General features: G+C 27.2%; 1 protein-coding gene across 2 annotated transcripts in view; it reads right to left on the bottom strand.

The window, feature by feature from the left end:
- Positions 1-3,990: 3,990 nt before the first annotated feature.
- LOC129913759 (elongation of very long chain fatty acids protein AAEL008004) overlaps positions 3,991-19,487 on the bottom strand; it is an 83,915-nt gene continuing 68,418 nt past the window's right edge. Inside the window, exon 6 of one of the 2 annotated variants that reach the window (XM_055992597.1) lies at positions 3,991-5,030. In XM_055992597.1, the coding sequence (XP_055848572.1) occupies positions 4,800-5,030 (231 nt within the window). In that variant the 3' untranslated portion in view covers positions 3,991-4,799. The remainder of the gene's footprint in view (positions 5,031-19,487) is intronic. The other variant, XM_055992596.1, reaches the window with a different exon arrangement.

Here is a 19,487-nt window from a genome sequence, read left to right as displayed (position 1 = left end):
TGCTTTTGGGATAAGAACCAAGTACATAAAAAGTCTATAAAAAAAAGTTGGGTGGAAGGGTGTTTTTTCGCGGACAAGAGGGAGGGGGTGAAGGTCAAAAATATACTGAAAAAAATTGTTTGTTGAATATCATCATATGACACATGTTTTCAAGGTATTTTTTAATGCTGAATCTAATGACATAAAAATAAAGTCAATACGATTGCTTTAAGAAAAGTTATTTCCGATTAAAAAACAGGGTGCTTGTTTTTTGATCTCAACAGGTAAAATATAACCGAAACCCTTGTGCAAAAACATGCTACACTGACAAAAATAAAGTTTTTAAAAATATTTTGGGTGAAAGGGTGTTTTTTTGATAGGTTAAGTTGTGTGTGAGAAAGGTATCATAACAGCTAACTTATATTTTATTAATTTTTAAAACTTGGTGAAATAGTTTTGGTTGGTATAAGAATTAAGAATCTAGGCATAAAAAGTAAAAAATTATTTTGAGTGAAAGGGTGTTTTTTTTTCAAGAAATGATAAAATTCGGAATTAGTACTAAAAAAACTGGGAAAAAATTGTTACACCAATGAAAATTGGTAAAAATGTGTCATTTATCATTTTATCATTGAATTTACAAAATGATTACAAATGTCTTTTTCAAGGCATTTTTATTAAATTTTTAAAATATTTGAGCGATTTAAGAAATCTAAAAGCAACTTATTGAGAACCATAAAAAAGAATTTAAGAAAAGAAAAGTTTAAGATAAGTATCTATTATAAATATATTATAATTTTTTAGAATTATTTTATTATTTTAGTCCTGAAGAAGAGTGTATTCACACTTGAAACGTCGACGAAAAATAATTAGTTATCAAAAACGACCTATAGCCTACACAGAAAAACAAGTTAAGTTATTTAACAAAGGTCACGAAGAAAGGAATACTAGTTCATACTCCATTTCGCTGCAAATTATAACTAACAGTTTCAAGTTTTATACAAAATCAATTTCTAACTTTTATTTGAGAGCAAACATTGCAAAAAAAAAAAATTGTACGGTGTGAGAATGGTTTATTATTTTAAAAAGTTTCCCTGTTATTGTAGTTTTCAAAAAAGTATGAAAGTTTATAAAGTTGCAGTTAGATCGCAAAGTATTACAATTTGAATTCAACAAAACAGGGTTTTTCAGAACAAAAAACAACTAAAAATAAACACATTTTCTCGAACTGTTATTTGTTTATTTTTTTTTAACTTTGATGAAAAAGCGAAAAGTAATCTAAATTTCCGCAAGTTTTTGATTGGGACACGGGAGCTTTTCTCTCGAATCATTTTCCATTGATTTTTCTTTCAGAATAGGGCTGGATTGAGTGCATTTGTAGATATTCTTTATATCCTAAAATATAAGAGGGAATATCGGCATATCTCATTTCAAATTTTAAAGGAGAATGCCCAAAAATTATTAAAATGAGACCTTTTATGGCTTGAAAGGGTGTATCAACCCCGTAGAAAGCAAACATGAAATTTTTTTCTCAAAAAACCATCTCGGAACTCGCTATGACGATTCTTAGATAATACAAATTACAAAGTGTTTTTTTATGCAAAACTATTTTCAGAGAAGTCGGATTTTCGTATGCAAAATGGCTTTAGCAATTTACTAAATCTTTAAAAATTTTGCGTTTATATCTCTAGGCCCCACTGGATTTTTTTCTCCTACAGAAACATTTAAAATTTAGAGTTTTGCAGGTACTTTTTGGCAGGTAAAATAAAATAAATTTGAAAGTGCTATATGGCCATAATAGCTAAATGATATTGTAGAAAAACGAAAAATGGCCATATGCTCGAATATAGGAATCTAAAACTTACAATGGGTCATGTGTCCATATTTTGAAATATGGCCATATGACACATGCAAATATGACACGGCACCGTGCAAAAGGTTATCGTATAACTCAAAAACCAAAGAATTTGTTCTGATTTTTTGGCACATTTTCTTTCTTTTTTCAAAAACGAATGATTGTTTTCGTTTCATTTTTTATTCGTATTATTGTTTATGAACTGGAGTGTTGAACTCAATATTATCAAAAATACATAAAAAATATCGAAATAAACCCCTTTTTTTCAGCCATGTGACGGTTAAGAAAACTATATGTATACTGGCCCATAATCTTTCAATTCATAATTGGTTTCCTAAATATTTAATGCTTTTCAAATATCATCAATTTTGTTGAAATCGAATAATTTTTCAACATTGTTTTTTGGACAAGTAGCTAGATCAGTATTGAGCACTTCAAAAGAAGAAGTCCTTCGAATTTTGTCAAAATGTTGAATGGATAATGGGAGTTATTAAAACTAAAAATTTTCTACTTCGAGGTTAATTGGTTTAGCTCGATCTAACATTTTGAATTGAAAATGAACAAAAGTACATTTCATTAAATAAAGTGTTGCATAAAGTGTTTTTTTAAAACTAATAAATTCTCACTTTACACTTTTTTGGAACATAGTATCTACTTTAAATGTACGTACCTTTAAAATTTTATTTTATAACAATTGTGTACCTTCCATGGTTTTGGAAAAAAGTTAAGTAATTACAAGAACAACTCAGGTGTAATACGAAGGCAAAGTTGAAAGAGTTGAACTTTCGAATCAACTGTTTGTGTTAAGCCTGGCTTAAAACTTGGTACCTTTCAACCCAACCTCAGATTTTTTTTGAGCAGTTGTGCAATGTGCAAATGGTTGTTAAAAGGTTCCTACTACCTATAACTTGATTTTCGTGTCGTTATAATTTTTCACTTCATTCAGGTGGACATGGTTTGTCTTTTGACTTTTCATTCTTTTACTTAATTCTTTAATGGCCATATTGTTCACTAGTTTAAAAAATACATCTGGATGTAAAGAAATTGAAATGTCAAAAATAAATCAAAATCCATGATATTCACTATCACTTAGACAAAATTTGTCATTTTTTACTATTTTTTAACTATTTTCATAGTTAAAATCGGGATAACTATTTTGGATTTGAATTTACATATTTTTGACATTTGACAACTTTACATCCAGATGTATTTTTTAAACTAGTGAATAATATGGCCTTAAGTTTTAAAATCTATTCCAGTTTAAAAAAATAATTAAAATACCAATTTTAACAAATATGTAGAACCAATTTATTTCAATATATTCGATTTCAATAACTATTGCGTTATAAAATGTTCAGTGCCTTTATTTAAAAAACAATTAAAATCAAGTCCATTTTACTTGAAAACTTTAGTTAACCCTTTCGAACCCAAGCTATGAAAATCAATATTAAAAAATGTTTTTTCGGTATTATCGGGTCAAAAACATCACAACTAAGAAATATGAATAGCAAAAAGTTATTTTCCAAAATAATAAATAGCAAAACTAATGTGTTTTTCTCATGTTACATGTAAGTAACATGCACTGCCTATGACCACCAAAAAAAGTCGGAGAACTGAGAAAATAACTTTTTATAAAACTATAATGTATGCTACTTCTTCAAAGCAAAAAAAAAAAAAAACAAAACACTTTCTGCATTCACATTTTTTATATCTTTTTTTCAAAATTATGACCATATATAAATAAAAAAAATTGTTTGCAAAAAAAATGTGAATTTCAGTCCCTTTCTCGATAAAAAAAATTAAAAGTATGATATTTGACTAACTTTTTGTGATAATCCAGTAACTAGGCATTATTATCTTTCAATTAAGCCATCGTAACCTAAAAAATTGTTTAATTTAATATTTTTTACGAATTTTTAAAAAAATGTTACATGAGAGTAACGCTGGGTCCGAAAGGGTTAAGTTTCAATATAGCTAATTATGTTTTAAGCAAAGGCACTTAAAAACTATGATATTTCTGTATACTCATAAAGTATACTTATGTAATAATTTTTTTTTTCTTTATATACTAAATAATTTTTCAATTCCTTGATGTATTTTTTTATGTTTTATAAAAACTTAATTAAATAATAATTCTATTTAATTTTATTGTTCGATTTTAAGACTAGGATAAGAATTGAAAATAAAAAGAAACAAATAAGTTCGAACAAACAAATAAAATTACTAATAATATTTAAAGGAAGTACATATTATATAATCTATAAAAAATCTTTCCAAACTATAGAATTATACAATATTTCGGTTCGGTTAGGTCATAAAAAGCTTCCCAAGCTATATGATATGTAAATATTTTATTTTATATTTATTCCATATACTCTACACCTTTTAGTTTTAAAAAGGGTTTAACAATATAAAAATATATACATATATTTTATTGTACTTTATATAAACATATCTGGTCTTACTTTTATACATTTTTTAATTATTTACAGAAATGTTAAATATTTATAAAAAAATCTCTTGTAAGCATTTTGTATAAATGTTAATTTCTTAATTTAAGGTAAATTATAATTATAAATAGATATCTACTTTATTGCGTTTTTTTATTTATTTTTTTTTTTATTTATTTCAATAATATCTATCTTATTATAAAATTAAACATTTTTACTACATTTAATTATGTTAGAAACTTACAAATATAATTTGTGATAAATTTACACAACCAAAACGTTTTTTTATTGTCAATTATCTAAAATATTTATGTACTTTATTTCTAAGCTCAAAATTAAATTTAATTTTCGATTTTATTTACAAACAAATAAAATAACAAATAAAATTAATTCTAAGCCAAAAAACAAAATAACATTTAACGAAAGTCTTAGGGATGTTTTTTATTTATTTTTATACATTTTATATCTTTTAATATTTTTGTTCCCTTGTTATGCTTTATTTTTTTTATTATTTTTGGTTAATTGGCCTTAACTTTGGCGCCTTCGACAGCCTTCACAGGTTCTTTGCATTTAGCAGCTTCCAATTTATTGTTATTCGATTTCTTGTAGCTTTGAATGTAGAAATTCATGAATAAGCAGAAGAATATCAGCGAGTTCAATAGCAGAAGTGATGAAATGAACTTTGAGAATTTGCATTGGTTGGAGAATAAGGCGCGGATGGTGTGTCCTATGCATAAGATGAATTGAGCCTGTAATGAGATAAATAAAAAATAGATATTAGTAACAAAAACACATTAAAGCTTATTTGATTGTAAGCAGTAAAATTAAAGGTTTTAAAAATTGTACCGAAAAAATATTATGAATTGGGTAGAAAATGTATTTTTGGATCTCAAAAACAAAACTCTTTTTGTAAAAAACAATATACAATAGTTGCGCGATACACTTAAGTTAAAAAAAACCTACTTACAGTGCCTCGAGCATCAACATTTTTGAGCTCAGTTTTGATAAGCACAGCTGCTAAATTAATTCAAACAGCGTGAAACAAATTTCACGCTTGTGATGCTAGTTAATTTTATTTTTTTTAACCTAATTCACTCTTTTGCAAATCAAATTCACCTTCTGAATATAACAATTATAAATCAAAAATATCATTTTGCAAATCAAATTCACCTTTTAGTACAAAAAGGTTTTTTTAAACATTTTTTCCAGTTCCATTTTAGTCTCTCATATAAATAATAGTGGAAAATTAGATTCACAAAAGGTTAATTTGATCTGCAAAACTGGAAATTCGAATTTGCGAAAACGTCTGCATAATGGAAAAACATGTAAATAGATAATAATAAAATTTAAAAATTTGTAATGCGATTTGGAAGTTTTCTAATTTTTAATGGAGACTTTAAATTTAGTGGAGTGTGAGTAAATTGAGCCTTGAAGAAGTTTTTTAATCCCTTTGTATTAATTTCTATTTCTTGAGATAAGATAGCTCCATAATGCAGTGTTGCCGAGCTGGCTATTTATCGCCAAACGGGCTCCTTGAACTTTTAACTCGCTCCTTAAAATTTTGATTTTCGATTTATCGGATTTTGGCTCTTTTCATTTTGAACTTGGCGATTTACGGCTCCTTTTAAATCAAGGCATTTTACAGCAAAAATTCACTAAAAATGTTAACAGACAACCAATTTGCATACATTTTACATTTGATTTTCATTGAAAATTTAATTTTACGTCCGTAAATGAGCATTAAAACCAGAATACATCAACACAAAAATAATTATACTTGAAGTCTAATAAGCAAAAGTTATTTGAAAATTAAATTTCATGCCACAAAAGATTTTTTTTTGTATTTTTGGACAATTTTTGAAAGCAGCTATTTTTGGCTCCAAGAATTTTCAAAATCGGCTCCTTGCCTCGAAAATACTCTGGTAACAGTGCCATAATGTCTAAAAGCTGACATCATATTTTCATAATTTATTTTTAAACATATCTATAATGAATATTCTGGAAACTCTTCAAAGAACAAGTTATTCAATTCGACTCATAGTAAATACTGACTTAATGTAAAAGATCTGCATTTAATGTACATTACAAAAATCTTAAGGTCATCTGCCACGCCACGCGCTAAGACTATTTTTGTATCTACCTTAATAATCACACTCTTTAAAAATAAACTATGTAAATAAGAAAATAAATCTACATATCTAAATAGCTGCAATTTTGTATTCTATGGATACCAAACTTTTCTGAAAGAATCTATTTCGTGTTTTTATTTGAAAATATATTTTATTCTCTTAAAAAAAAAAAACTTAAAAAAACGTCCTTGAAATCTTAGATTCAATACTTTCACTAATAAACATAAATAAAAGCTTTAAAACTAATTTTTAATAAAATCTTTTAATTCATTGTGTTTGATTTAACATAAAATCCTGCCTTGAATAGTTTTTTTTTTCAAGTATTTATTGATTAAAATTAGAATTTAAAATCACTATACCACACGTGAAGTCATTTCATGGATTTATAATTCTTTGAGTTTTTTTTTTTTTAATTATTTAAATATTCTTTTACTTTAATTCTCTGTTGCCATCTTCGAAAAAAACAAAAAAAAAAAATATCAAAGTTCAAAGTGTGATCTTTTATTTGAAATTGAATTTTTAATTGATGAGTTTATTGGAGGTTCTATTATAATGACTTCCGTAGCTATGCGGCATGTGTATATTTAAATATCGGTCATTAACTCGGAAAAACTTCTTAAGCGTTGGTTGACCTCAGTCAGTAGTTTATATTTTTGCTTGCGCGTTTTGTTAATAATTTTTAATATTAGATAGTGTATTCATTAATAAAAGATAAAACAGAATTTATAATTATTAAAACGGTTATTTTATTTTCTAGCTTAGAAAACCGGCTATTATTTGCAATTGTTTCAAATTCATAGTTTGGAGAAAAAAAGAATCACATAGATAAATTTGTATAAAGAGTGACACGTGTTATTATAGTTGAGAGTCGAGTTAGTGAACATTTTTGAAAAAAAGTCATCCCAGCAAGGTTAATTTTATTATAATTTGTAAGTTTGGACAATTTTATCAAAGTCTGGTAGTTGACACTCGAAATCTTCAAGGCCCTCCCTCAGAGTTATATGAAAAATGATCAAGTAACGTCATCGTTGCAAAAATCAGTCGCACTTAGGTAAAATACAATCTTTTCTAACCTTCAATTATTTTGGAGAATTTAGATCCAATCTTCTCTATCATATTTTCAAAGTTATCTATGAATAGTGAACAACTCTCATGCTCAGCACCTCATTTTTAAATCACTTTCTTTATACAGAAATTAAATGAATGTTGGATTATAATTTTCTTAGCCAACATATAATTTTGTTGCATCATTAAAACTTTTGAATCTCTAAATATGCACGTTTTCAATGTATTTTATAATTACTACAAGAGAGATGTTCTATTCCTTTTCTCACAAATGCTATTCACCTCAAATATTACTACTTTGCAGATGATTGTTAGTTTCAAGTAATCAATTTTCGAGTTAAAAACTTACATAGTGTTGTTTTGTTAAAACAAAATTAGACTTAAGGGGATTTTTTTTTTGAGCATTGGTAGATATTAATTATTAAATTAAACTGAATTACATATGCCGAAGTGCAACTCATCTTACAGCTTGATTTATAAGGTATAGAGTTGCAACGGAACAGTGTCTTAAAAGATTCAAGAAGTTTTGGTGAGACTTGACACGTTTAAGCATTAACTTAAACGAACACATTCTTCTTTTTTGTGACTTTGCTTAATCGCTCTCAAAGATCTAAAAACTTATTATTCTTTTCATAGAATTATTGGGATTTCGATCCTTCTTTTAAATGAAACTTATTCTACATAATATAATGTACCTATTTATTTTTCTGTGACAAAGCCAAACATTGAATTATTTAAAAAAAAACATTCTCCCTGAGGCAGTTTCGATTCTGAATACGCGTTTCTTGAAAAAATCAACATAGCAGGTTTCTTTCAAACATATTTCATTGACCAAAAAAAATGTCAAAGAATTTTGTCACAAAAGAATATGAACAAAATGCTTCAAGTTGATCGTTTACATAATTTTTGAGTAAAATATTTTTGGTTTAAAAATTGATAATGACCGATCTTGAACTTGAAATCATTTTTATTTTATAAATCATGTGGAGATTATTAAAAAGATATAAAAATCTTAAAATAACTAATTAAAACAAAATTTTTAACAAAACTGCATGAATAAATAAGAAGAATTAGCAGAATATATACAAATTAATAAATAAGAAATAACGGTTTTGGCAATTTATATTTTTAAGCTAACAATGATCAAAAAAATATATGACTGGCAAAAAATTAAATCTTTTGTTTGTCTTTAATTTGCTAATCGGAAATGTGTTTTTTTTAAGAATATTTAAACAATTAACGAATTAATTTCGATAAGTAAGTGGTTTTTTACATTTAAAATCAATTTTTAATAAGTTTTAAAATAGGAGTCGTCATAGTCATTCAGGCGAATATAAAATTGAAATTCGAAGTTTGATACTTAAAAATGTGTGTTTTAATTTAAACAATCAATCTTGTTTTTAGTACCTACAGTTCCAGGTATAAACATATTTTAAGTTTTAAATAATTCTAGAAAAACGATATTTTTTCAATGCAATTTCCTTAAGTATGGCTGAGGTCCTAACTTCCTATTTTTACAAAATTTTACTCATTAATGCTTTTTGAAAAAAAAGCTGAGATCCAAAATAAATATACAAATTTGATTTAATTTTTAAGGATGAATTTTTAGAAAAAATTATTAAAAAATAAATTAGAACAAAAAAAGTTTGCATGCAATTTTCAGTTATTATTAATCATTAATCAACATTTAAAAATAAAATTAAAAAAAAATTAATGTCCTGTTTTAAGTTTTAGTTAGAAAACGTATTTTGAAAATTTTGTTTAAATCTAGATAAAAACTTGTAAAAGTTTTTTAAGAAATAAAAAGAAATAAAAAATTAAAAAATACGCTTCTATGTGAGGTACCGTTAATAATAAATTATAATAATAATTTTTTGCTAAAAAACTTCCACTTGATTTTCTTATCAAGTTATACATAAATAATATATTTTCTAATTAAGATATTACGTAAATAAAAAAAGAACAACTTTCAAAATACCATACAAATTGGTGTGACACACCAATTTTCACTGGCCAAAAATTCGTTTTGGACTATTGACCCACTTGGTAGGGCTAATAAATCGACAAATCGATTACACTGGTTAACAAAATTAAACTTTTATTTTGTTGCCGCAACAAAAAATACTTTTCTGAAGGTTTTCGGTGTGCTGAACTCGAATCCGTAGTCATAAAAAATTAATCAGCTCCTGTTTTTAAAATATTACCGTTAGAAAATGCAGTACTTCGAGCCTTATTCTTTTATATAAGGTAAATTGGTTGAGCATATTTAGTAACGGTTTTCATAATAACTATTTTCCACCTTTTTTAATCTGTTTAAATCTTTCCGATATCTTTTTTACTTCTCGAGATATCCTTAGTTGTTTGCATATTTCATAAATATGATATATGAAGCCAAAGCCACTTACTTCATTTTAAGATATCTCGGGCAATAACAAAGATATCGGAAAGATTTGAAAAGTTCTTGAAAGACGGAAAATAGTTTTTATAGAAACCGTTACTAAATATCTTCTAACAATTTTCCTTATATTAAAGAATAAGTTCCGAAGTAGTCAAAAAAACGTTTTTTGTATTTTCTAACGGTAATATTTCAAAAACGGGAGCTGATCAATTTTTTCTGACTTCGGATTCGAATTCAGCACACCGAAAACCTTCAGAAAATTATATTTTTGTTTCGGCAACAGAACCCTTGTTAACCAGTGTTATCGACTTACAACCAACCAAAGTGGGTAAGAAAATTCAGAGAAAATTCCTATGGACTTTTGGGCCATCGATTAACGAATATTTTGAAAATTAATGTATTAAGTATTGGAAAATGAAACACGTTTTAATATTTGTTAAGTAAAAGCTTCAGTTAAAAAAAACTAAATTTATAGAGTAATTTCCTTATTCTTACAAATTATTATTTTTTATAAAATTGTTGTACAACTTTTTCTCACAATTTTTTTTTAACTATGAAGTTCTGACTCACTTTTATGTTGATTTTCGAAACACTTTTTAAAAGTTATAACCCATTTAAGTGGGCCAATAGTTTATTATGAACTTTAAGACATGGGATTCCATCGTAACTTATCCATAAGTTTTGGATCACTAAATGAACATTTTTCTCGGACAACTTTAAAAATAGTAATTAATTCCAATTTGTTTGAAAGTATGCAAGAATCTTCAAATCAAATTAAGTCTTATTAGTTTAAAGTTTATTCCTTGACTTTTCTCTGTGAATTACTCGTATGAATAATTTTGTCGAATACTTATGGAAGAAAGGAAATTGCCAACTAACAGGCAATTAAAAAAAAAGCTATTTTGATGCCATTACACAAATAACTTATCAGAACATTTGATATGGAAAAAATCTCTGACTTGGTAATTTTAAACAAAAAAAAAAAAAAACCATTAAGTTATTAGTCGTAACACTCAACCAACCATAATATAATAAGGTACTCTACAAACTTATAAAGTCAAAAAATGTTTTCCCACCCATACACAAACATTAGGGTGGGTCAAAAAAAATCGAAATTAATTTTTTTGATTTGGTACTCCGAAAAATCGATTGCTAGACACCGCTAGAATATACACACCAAATATGAACTCTTTATATTAATGGGAAGGTCCTCCGCTTCGCAAATTTCCAAAGATATTCGAGGTCAAAGTTGAAAAAAATTATAAAAACATTTTTTACTTTTAAAAATTTTCCAGTTCACTGAAAAATTATTATTTTCAAATTAGCAAGATATATTCTTGTAGAGGCTTAAACATTCTACAAATAATTCCTTGACATGAAATTGATTGCTTTAACCGTTTAGAAGATATTGAATTATTTGTAGAACGTTTAAGCCTCTACAAGAATAAATCTTGCTAATTTGAAAATAATAATTTTTCAGTGAACTGGAAATTTTTTAAAAGTAAAAAATGTTTTTATAATTTTTTTTAACTTTGACCTCGAATATCTTTAGAATGGTAAGATTAATGCAAAAAATTAATAAGACCTTTTTTGTGGAGTAATCAATTTCCTACAAGAATATGTTTTGCGCGTTTGATGATTATAATTTTTCAATTTGTTACGAAATTAAGAACAAAAAACGAATTTTTAAAGATTTTTTCGATTTTTGGACCTCAAATATCTATTAAACGGTAAGATAAACGAAAAAAGTGTCTAAGGCCTTTTTTGTAGAGCGTTCAATTTCCTACAAGAATATGAAAAGAAATTTGCTAAAAAGTCAATTAATAAAAAAATTATTTTTTTTTTTAGTAGAAGCTTGATGTAAAAATGGAAAATTGCGAAGCGGAGGACCTTCCCATTAATATAAAGAGTTCATATTTGGTGTGTATATTCTAGAGGTGTCTAGCAATCGATTTTTTGGAGTACCAAACCAAAAAAATAAATTTCGATTTTTTTGACCCACCCTAACAAACATATTTCTATGTTAGCAAACTTGTTTCCTAGAAGTGTGTTAAAGTATTCATTAATTAATTAGGTAAAATTTGATACAATCATATTAAATTCAAACAACAATCAACATTGTTGTTTCCCTTTTTAGTTGTTGGCTTTGTATTTCATTGAAAGGATGTCTTTGTCTAACAAATGGAATAAGTGTTTTTTATTTAAAATTTTCTACCATTACGCAAGAATTTGTGGCATGGTAACTTTCAATGTTACCCACAATCATCAAATAAAATACTCACAGAAAATTCACATATTTTCGATGGCATATCGAGTTATATCCTTTTTGGGACTGGTCTTTTTCTTGCTGAAAACTTTGATGTATATAGAACTGGTGTATCTACCAGATTTATGGGCAGTTCACATGTTGCACGTGTGTATAATATATGTATATGCTGTTATTTTACTTTGGTGGCAAGTAATTCGATATAAGGAATTCATTAATATTTTACGCGAATCCATTGAGTTGTCAAGGAATATACAAAAAATTACTAAAGACAACACCATTTTCGGCAAAGAAGTTTATTTAGTGATTTTGCTTAGAGTAGCAAGTGACATTTGTGCCATTTTTATTGATGTTCCAAAATTCCTACGAGTAGCAACTGTGAATGAAATTTTAAATTCATTATTCGGTGTTTTCGTTTACTCGGAAATCCTGAGTGCTCTTGTTCTTTTAGATGTAATGACATTGGGCTACCTTTTGTCATCTGGAATGTATCGGAGAATTGGAAATCACATGGTTAACTTTATCCAACGTATTGTACAGTCAAAAAGTTTTCCAATGACAAATTATCGAAAGATTTCAGCTTTGTGCGAATTTTCGAACGAACTTGATAAATGTTCAGTTATTTATTCGAAAATACATCAAATTACTTATAAATTTCATAATATGTTTCAAATAAGTATTTTTATTGTATTTGCTGGCAATATGGTGATGATAATTAGTTATGTTCATCAGAATTTTATGGTTTATATTAATACTGGAGAAATTTTATGGGGAAATGTTATATTTGGTTTAATTCGAATTTTTGATTTTCTAATGTTTATGCTGACTATTGAGTTGATATCACAAAGATCTCGAATACCAAATAATTTGAGTTGGGATACATTGTGTTCGGATATGGAACCAAAATGGGATAAGAGTGTAAGTATTGATAAATAAATCGAAAGCTCATAAGTCAAAATTTATTTTTCTTTGTAGGTAGATCAATTTTTAACTCAACTAAGACTTCACGAATTCAAATTGGATATTTATGGATTGTTTTTATTAAACAATGAATTGTGTTTGAAAGTTTTTTCATTTATTGTTGCTTATTTGACAATTCTTATACAATTTACAATGATGGGCAATTAAAAATTAAAATGCATACAGTTTTTTTTTTTTTGAGAAGTGAAGATTACTCTTTTTAAGCACTCTGTACACCGAAAAAAAAACAATATCAATTTAACATTTTTTAAATATCAAATTAACATTTTTTAAATATCAGCCAAAAATGCTATATTAAATGTGTTTTATGATATTTAAAATGTTAAAACAATATTTTTGATTAGATATCAGGATGATATTTAACTGTCACATTTTGGAAATTTTTTTTGATATTTTATTATCATTTTTTCATATCAATTTCTCATTCCAAATTATTGAAAAATATTAAATAAAAAATTCTTAATGTGTACTAATTTAAAGCCGCTTTGTGTTTTTTCGAAGTAAAATGTATGATTTACTTAGAAAATTTGATTGGCAATAAGATTTTACTTCACATAGTTTGGGAGAAAATAACAAAACAATTATATCACCTATAGGTGATAGAAAAAATAATATCACCACTATTTTGTAAAGAATATTCACTTTCAGTAATGTTTTGAAAAAAGGAAGAAAATACTTTTATTAATAAAAATAATAAAAAAGAAAAAGAAAAAAAAATGTATCCTATTTTCGTGACCTTTTTTTTAATCAAAATTATGCTCCTAAGTGGGTTATAGGTCTTGTATTACATCTACAAGACAGACCTATAGCCCACTTAGGAGCATAATTTTAAAGAAAAAGAAAGAAATAGGTTTCATTATAATAAACTAAAACGTAAAATCTAGTCAACATTGATATTTTAATTGTCAAAGTGAAATTTTCACTATCCACCTAAAATTAATAAATGTCAAAATGATATGATAAAATATCAAAATTGATATTTTAATTGTTGGACGACTTTTGTCACTCAAATTTAATGTTAATTTGATAGCTGTTATTATCAATTTTTTTTTCGATGCCTCTTCATAGAATTTTTTTTTCAAAACAAAATAGTATTTGTTGTTATTTAAAAGTTATAAGGTGCTATTCTCGCTTCATTTGAAATGAGCAACAAATTATTTATAAACCATCAATCTATGAACAAAGTAACAATTTTTTTCTCAAATTAAAAAAAAAAAAACAATAAAATCAAGAATTCAATATCACTTGTACCTATTAAAACATTGCAATAAAAATTTTATTACAAAGGTTCAAATACAACTTGTAACCTACAAGTATTCATGTTTAAAATGTTATTGGTTCTATAAACACGTGCTAAAATAGCTTAGAAAACCAGAAGTTGTTTAATTAGTTTTGTTTCGTCTACCTTTTTTTCTCCAAGAACTTGATACTTGCTGATCTCATAAGACTCTAACACCTCTATGCTCGATGTTTTGATTACATTTGCATCACTCTAGAGTTAAAGGTTTTTCAAAAAAAAAAAAAATAATGAATCTCTATTCAATAAACAATCTTATATAAAACACATCTCCCACTTTAGTGTAAATTTATTGGACAAATGTAAATAAACAAATTCTTCATAATTTTTTTCGTCCCACTCCTAAAATGAATGCATGTAGTAGATATGTATATCTCTCTAAGCATCTGGTGACCTACAAAAGAATTCATTGGTCATTGGACCGAACGCCATGCCAGCCACCATACGATGATATGAGAAAAATTATAAACAAAACGAAACAGATGCATCGCCATCATGACAAGAAACTTAAATCACTGCACAAACTTGCATCCAAAACAAAAATTACGAAACATTCCGGTTCAAAGCGCGATCAAGCCCGATAAATAAAAAAAAAAAAACATAAAATAAAAAAAAAAATCAATTCGAAAGACTGGTATTTCTAAGTTTGTCTGCTCTAATGTAGTGCAATGCACTTGCAACATGACTTGATGCAAAAAAACAAGCAAAACAAAAAAAAAAAAAACTTAGTCCATACACAGTTTTTGAAAGTCTCGGTTGACTTGAAACGACAAAAATTTCACAGTGCTGTTTTAAGTATTGTCAAACCTTGAGATTTTGCAATTGGCAATTAAAATTTAACAACAAAGGGCTTATTCGACAGAAAAGGGTGACTGATACTAGAAAGAATGGACAAAAAATGTATAAGCCACCCTAATGCAGTTACCAATTTCTTGATAAAAAAGCTATCAATAGACACTAGCAAGCAAGGTGAAGTGAAAAATGGAAACAAAATTCATAGTTTGACAGATCTCGGACTTATTGTGAAATGGAATTTTTTATACAGCACTGTATTCAATGAACGGGCTATATCGATGACATGTTCATAAGATATATATAATAATCCTTTAGCGGCCACTTGCACTTTCAAGTTTTCATCGTTCAAATTATTTGCAAAGCGCGCTGGTTGCATGTTGTTGCCGAGCCCACAACACACATTGTTTATGATTTTCATTTGTATATACTCGTACACTGTGGCAGTGGGTTAAGACTTTTAAAGTTCACAAATAATGATATAAATTTATATGCCTCACTGGCCAGGATGAATATGGTAGAAACTGACAGACATTAGGCCATTCGTTTCACTGTTAGTGGAAGTTGGTACGGGTAAAGTGTTGCCATCAATTTTTTTTCTATTTTTTTTTGTGTATGTGAAACACATGAAAGCTTTAAGAATTTTTTGCTGTCTATTAACAATACATTGGAGTGGAAAAGGAAATAGAATTATGAAATTCTAATTGTAATTATTTCACAGCATAATTATAAAGACTTTGTATAACTTGAATTGAAAATATTGAAAGTGAATTAGTTTACCCGTCCAGAATGGAGGTCAAGATTTGAATCCGATATACACAGTTAAACAAGAGATGGAAAATAAAGGAAGAAAATAATATAGTGTTTTTGCAGTTGATGTTAAAGACAGATTATTTTAAGCAACCAACTAGGGAATTGCTGAATCGCTTTTAAAGGGAAGGCATTTTGCCATGTAGAGTTTTTCAATCAGAATCATGCAAAGTTGATCTTGTGACAAATAACTAACGACTTATACTGCATTTATTTCAGGTTTAGAGCACTTAAGAAAAAAAAAGAATGACATTGGTAGTTCCTTACTTGTAGGTAAATGTTACATGTAACACGTTAACTCGAATTTTCTACAGAAAAGGGTAATTTTTGTATATTTTCATGGACGAAATAAAAAGAATTAAGTTTCGATTTACACCAAATGTTTTGATAAGCGCATATTATGTTCCTTTTTTTGACACTTGACAGACTATCAATTGTTAAAAATCTATAAATACATAAATATATCATACGTATAAGAAAAAAAATTAAAAAATGCACTTTTGGAGAATACGAAAAAAGAGCCACTTCAAGCATAGAAGATTTTTTTTTTGGACAGGTTCTAAGTTCTTAACCCTTTCGAACCCAAGCTATGAAAATCAATATTAAAAAAATATTTTTTCAGTATTATCGTGTCGAAGACATCACAACTAAGAAATATGAATAGCAAAAAGTTATTTTCCAAAATAATAAATAGCAAAACTAATGTGTTACTCTCATTTTACATGTAAGTAACATCCACTGCCTATGGCCAGCAAAAAAAATCGGACAACTGAGAAAATAACTTCTATAATTTATGCTACTTCTTCTAAGCCAAAAAAATAAACACTTTTTCTTTTTTTAATCTTTTTTTCAAAATTATGACCATATATAAAAAAATTTTTTTGCAAAAAAAATGTTTGGTAATTTCAGTCCCTTTTTCGATTAAAAAAAATTAAAGGTATAATATTTGAGGAACTTTTTGTAATAATCCAGTAGCTAGGCATTATTATCTTTCAAATAAGATATCGAAACCTAAAAAATTATTTAATTTAATATTTTTTACGAATTTTTAAAAATATGTTACATGAGAGTAACGCTGGGTCCGAAAGGGTTAAGTTATAGTTGTAAAACATACCTACACTCGTAAATTCCTTGTAACATTGGTTATACAAAAAAATCGAATTACATGCTCAAGTTTAGAAAGGATAATGGATTTTTAACAAATAATGCTCGGGTCTCTATGGTGTATACGTACTTTTTTTTCTATCTATCACATTCAAGGAACATCAAATAACATTTTTTTTTAAATTTTTGTGCACATAACTTAAATAAACATAAAAAGTGTACTTGAGAGATTGTTGCGTTTTGAAAAAAAAAAAACTGATTTTAAAATTAGTATTTTTGATAAGTTATGGCCTTTATTGAAAAATTGGTTCTTTAAAAGAATGTTAGAAATCAAAAAAAAAAATATATTATTGTGAGGTGACCTTAACAATGGTTTTTAAAAACTACTGAAATAAATTGAAGCACTTTCATATTGAAACGTTTAGAATATATTAACTGCGATTTTTAGTAACAACTTGAGAATTTGTTAGTAGGTATCTACTCATTGAAAGTTGAGGATTTCAACTTCCAATTTTCAAATGTAGAGTTTATGATATAAATTCGAGTGTTGAGAAAAACAATGACGCTAAAAAAACAACTAGTTTTGAGATATGGGCAACACTAGTGAACCTAGTGTGGAAACTAGACGAGTAGGCCAGTCATTATGTCGGAAAAAACGGCTTAGAAATGCAAAATGACCGAGAAAGCTAAATTTTGGATATGTTGTAGGGGATTCTTAAAAAAGCTTAACTTGAAGTTTTTGACCAAGATCATAAAAGTCAAAAATGTACGATATGCGATTTGTTTTTTGAAATTATCTATTTTTTGGTGATGAATATCCAAAAAAATATTAAAATCAAATTTGTAGACCCTGTTCAGACCTACAATTTTGTATTTTTTTTTTTTTGATATTAAAAAAAAACATGAATGATTGTTTTTTTCACAACCGAACGAGCAGCTTGCTTCGCGGTGGGTGCGGACTAGACAACTTAGCGGGCGGCTGGAGGTCGTAATTTTTGTAAAAAAAAAAAAAAAAAAAAAAATACGAAATTGTAGGTCTGAACAGGGTCTATAAATTTGATTTTAATATTTTTTTTGGTCGAAAGCTGCAAGTTAAGCTTTTTTAAGCATCCCCTACAACATATCCAAAATATAGCTTTCCCGGTCATTTTGCATTTCCAAAAATGACTAGAGGTATCAGAACGAGGATCTTTGCAAAAGATACGAGTTATATAACGGGGCCTATAGGGCTTAATATATTTGACTTTATCAAACTACAATTAGTACAGCACACGACATTAAAAAATTAATTTGAAAATTGAAACTGACAGTACTTTCAAAAACTATCATTTTAAAAACTGTGTGTGTGACAACCTTATGTCTTATTCGATTGGACGTCCAGAAGCGTTCACCTATATTAAATTTCAGAATTGAGTGGAGTGATTTTTAGAGTCTTATCAACAAAAAAACATGTATTATATCTTAAATTCTTTCTATCTTCGTGACCTTCTTTAATATATAATATTAACTCCTATGTGGGCTTTAGGTCATATCGTAAAATATGTATTAATTTCTTACTTTCGCAAATAAGCAGCAATGCGGTTTTGAATCGAGTGAATTTTTTTCTTTAGAAACCGGAGAAAAAGATCATTTAAGCAGCTTTGTTTGCATTTTAAACCTGCGCTTCCTGCCTACCGTGGACCAAAAACTTTTTATTTTCGAACTGTTTAGAAAAGTCTAAAACGAAGGAGATGCTATTTTGCTCAAAACTGAAGTTTTTAATATGTTTTGATGAAACCAAAAGTTTTTTGTGTCATGTAAAATTTAACTTGCAGACCAACTATTATGCTAATCTAGTTTTAAGGTAGGTACTTACGGCAATTTAAAAATTGAACAGTTTTAAAATACCTAAGGCTTATCTATTTTATTTCGATAGCCTACTCTTGTAACAATACTGTATAAAAAAGACTTCTTCTTTAAAGTGTGTTTATTATTGATTTACTTGCATAATTTTAATAATTCACCGGGTTTATTCATTCATTTCTATTTACGGAATCTATTTCCAATTTATTGAAATCGTGACAATTAAAAAATGTTGAAAGGATTTTTGCAAGATTTTCATTTAGCACTACAAAAAGGATGTAAAAATAACCACAACGGCTCATGGCTGTCAACAAGAACCGTTTAATTTCAATTTAAATTCATATTCATATTATTTCAATTAAGCAAGCGTTTCTTAAACACACCTCCACTCTTAATTATATCAAAAACAATGAAATTTTAGATGTCTGCATATAGCCACTAACCAAACACGCATATGTCATCAAATCGGAAGCAAAAAAAAAAAAGACACATACAAAAGGGAAATAATTGATCATTTCAGCA

This window comes from Episyrphus balteatus, chromosome 3, assembly GCF_945859705.1.
Source record: "Episyrphus balteatus chromosome 3, idEpiBalt1.1, whole genome shotgun sequence".
Lineage (NCBI taxonomy): Eukaryota > Metazoa > Arthropoda > Insecta > Diptera > Syrphidae > Episyrphus > Episyrphus balteatus.
Note: the sequence above shows the minus strand (reverse complement) of the source record. Positions and strands in the feature narration are given on the sequence as shown.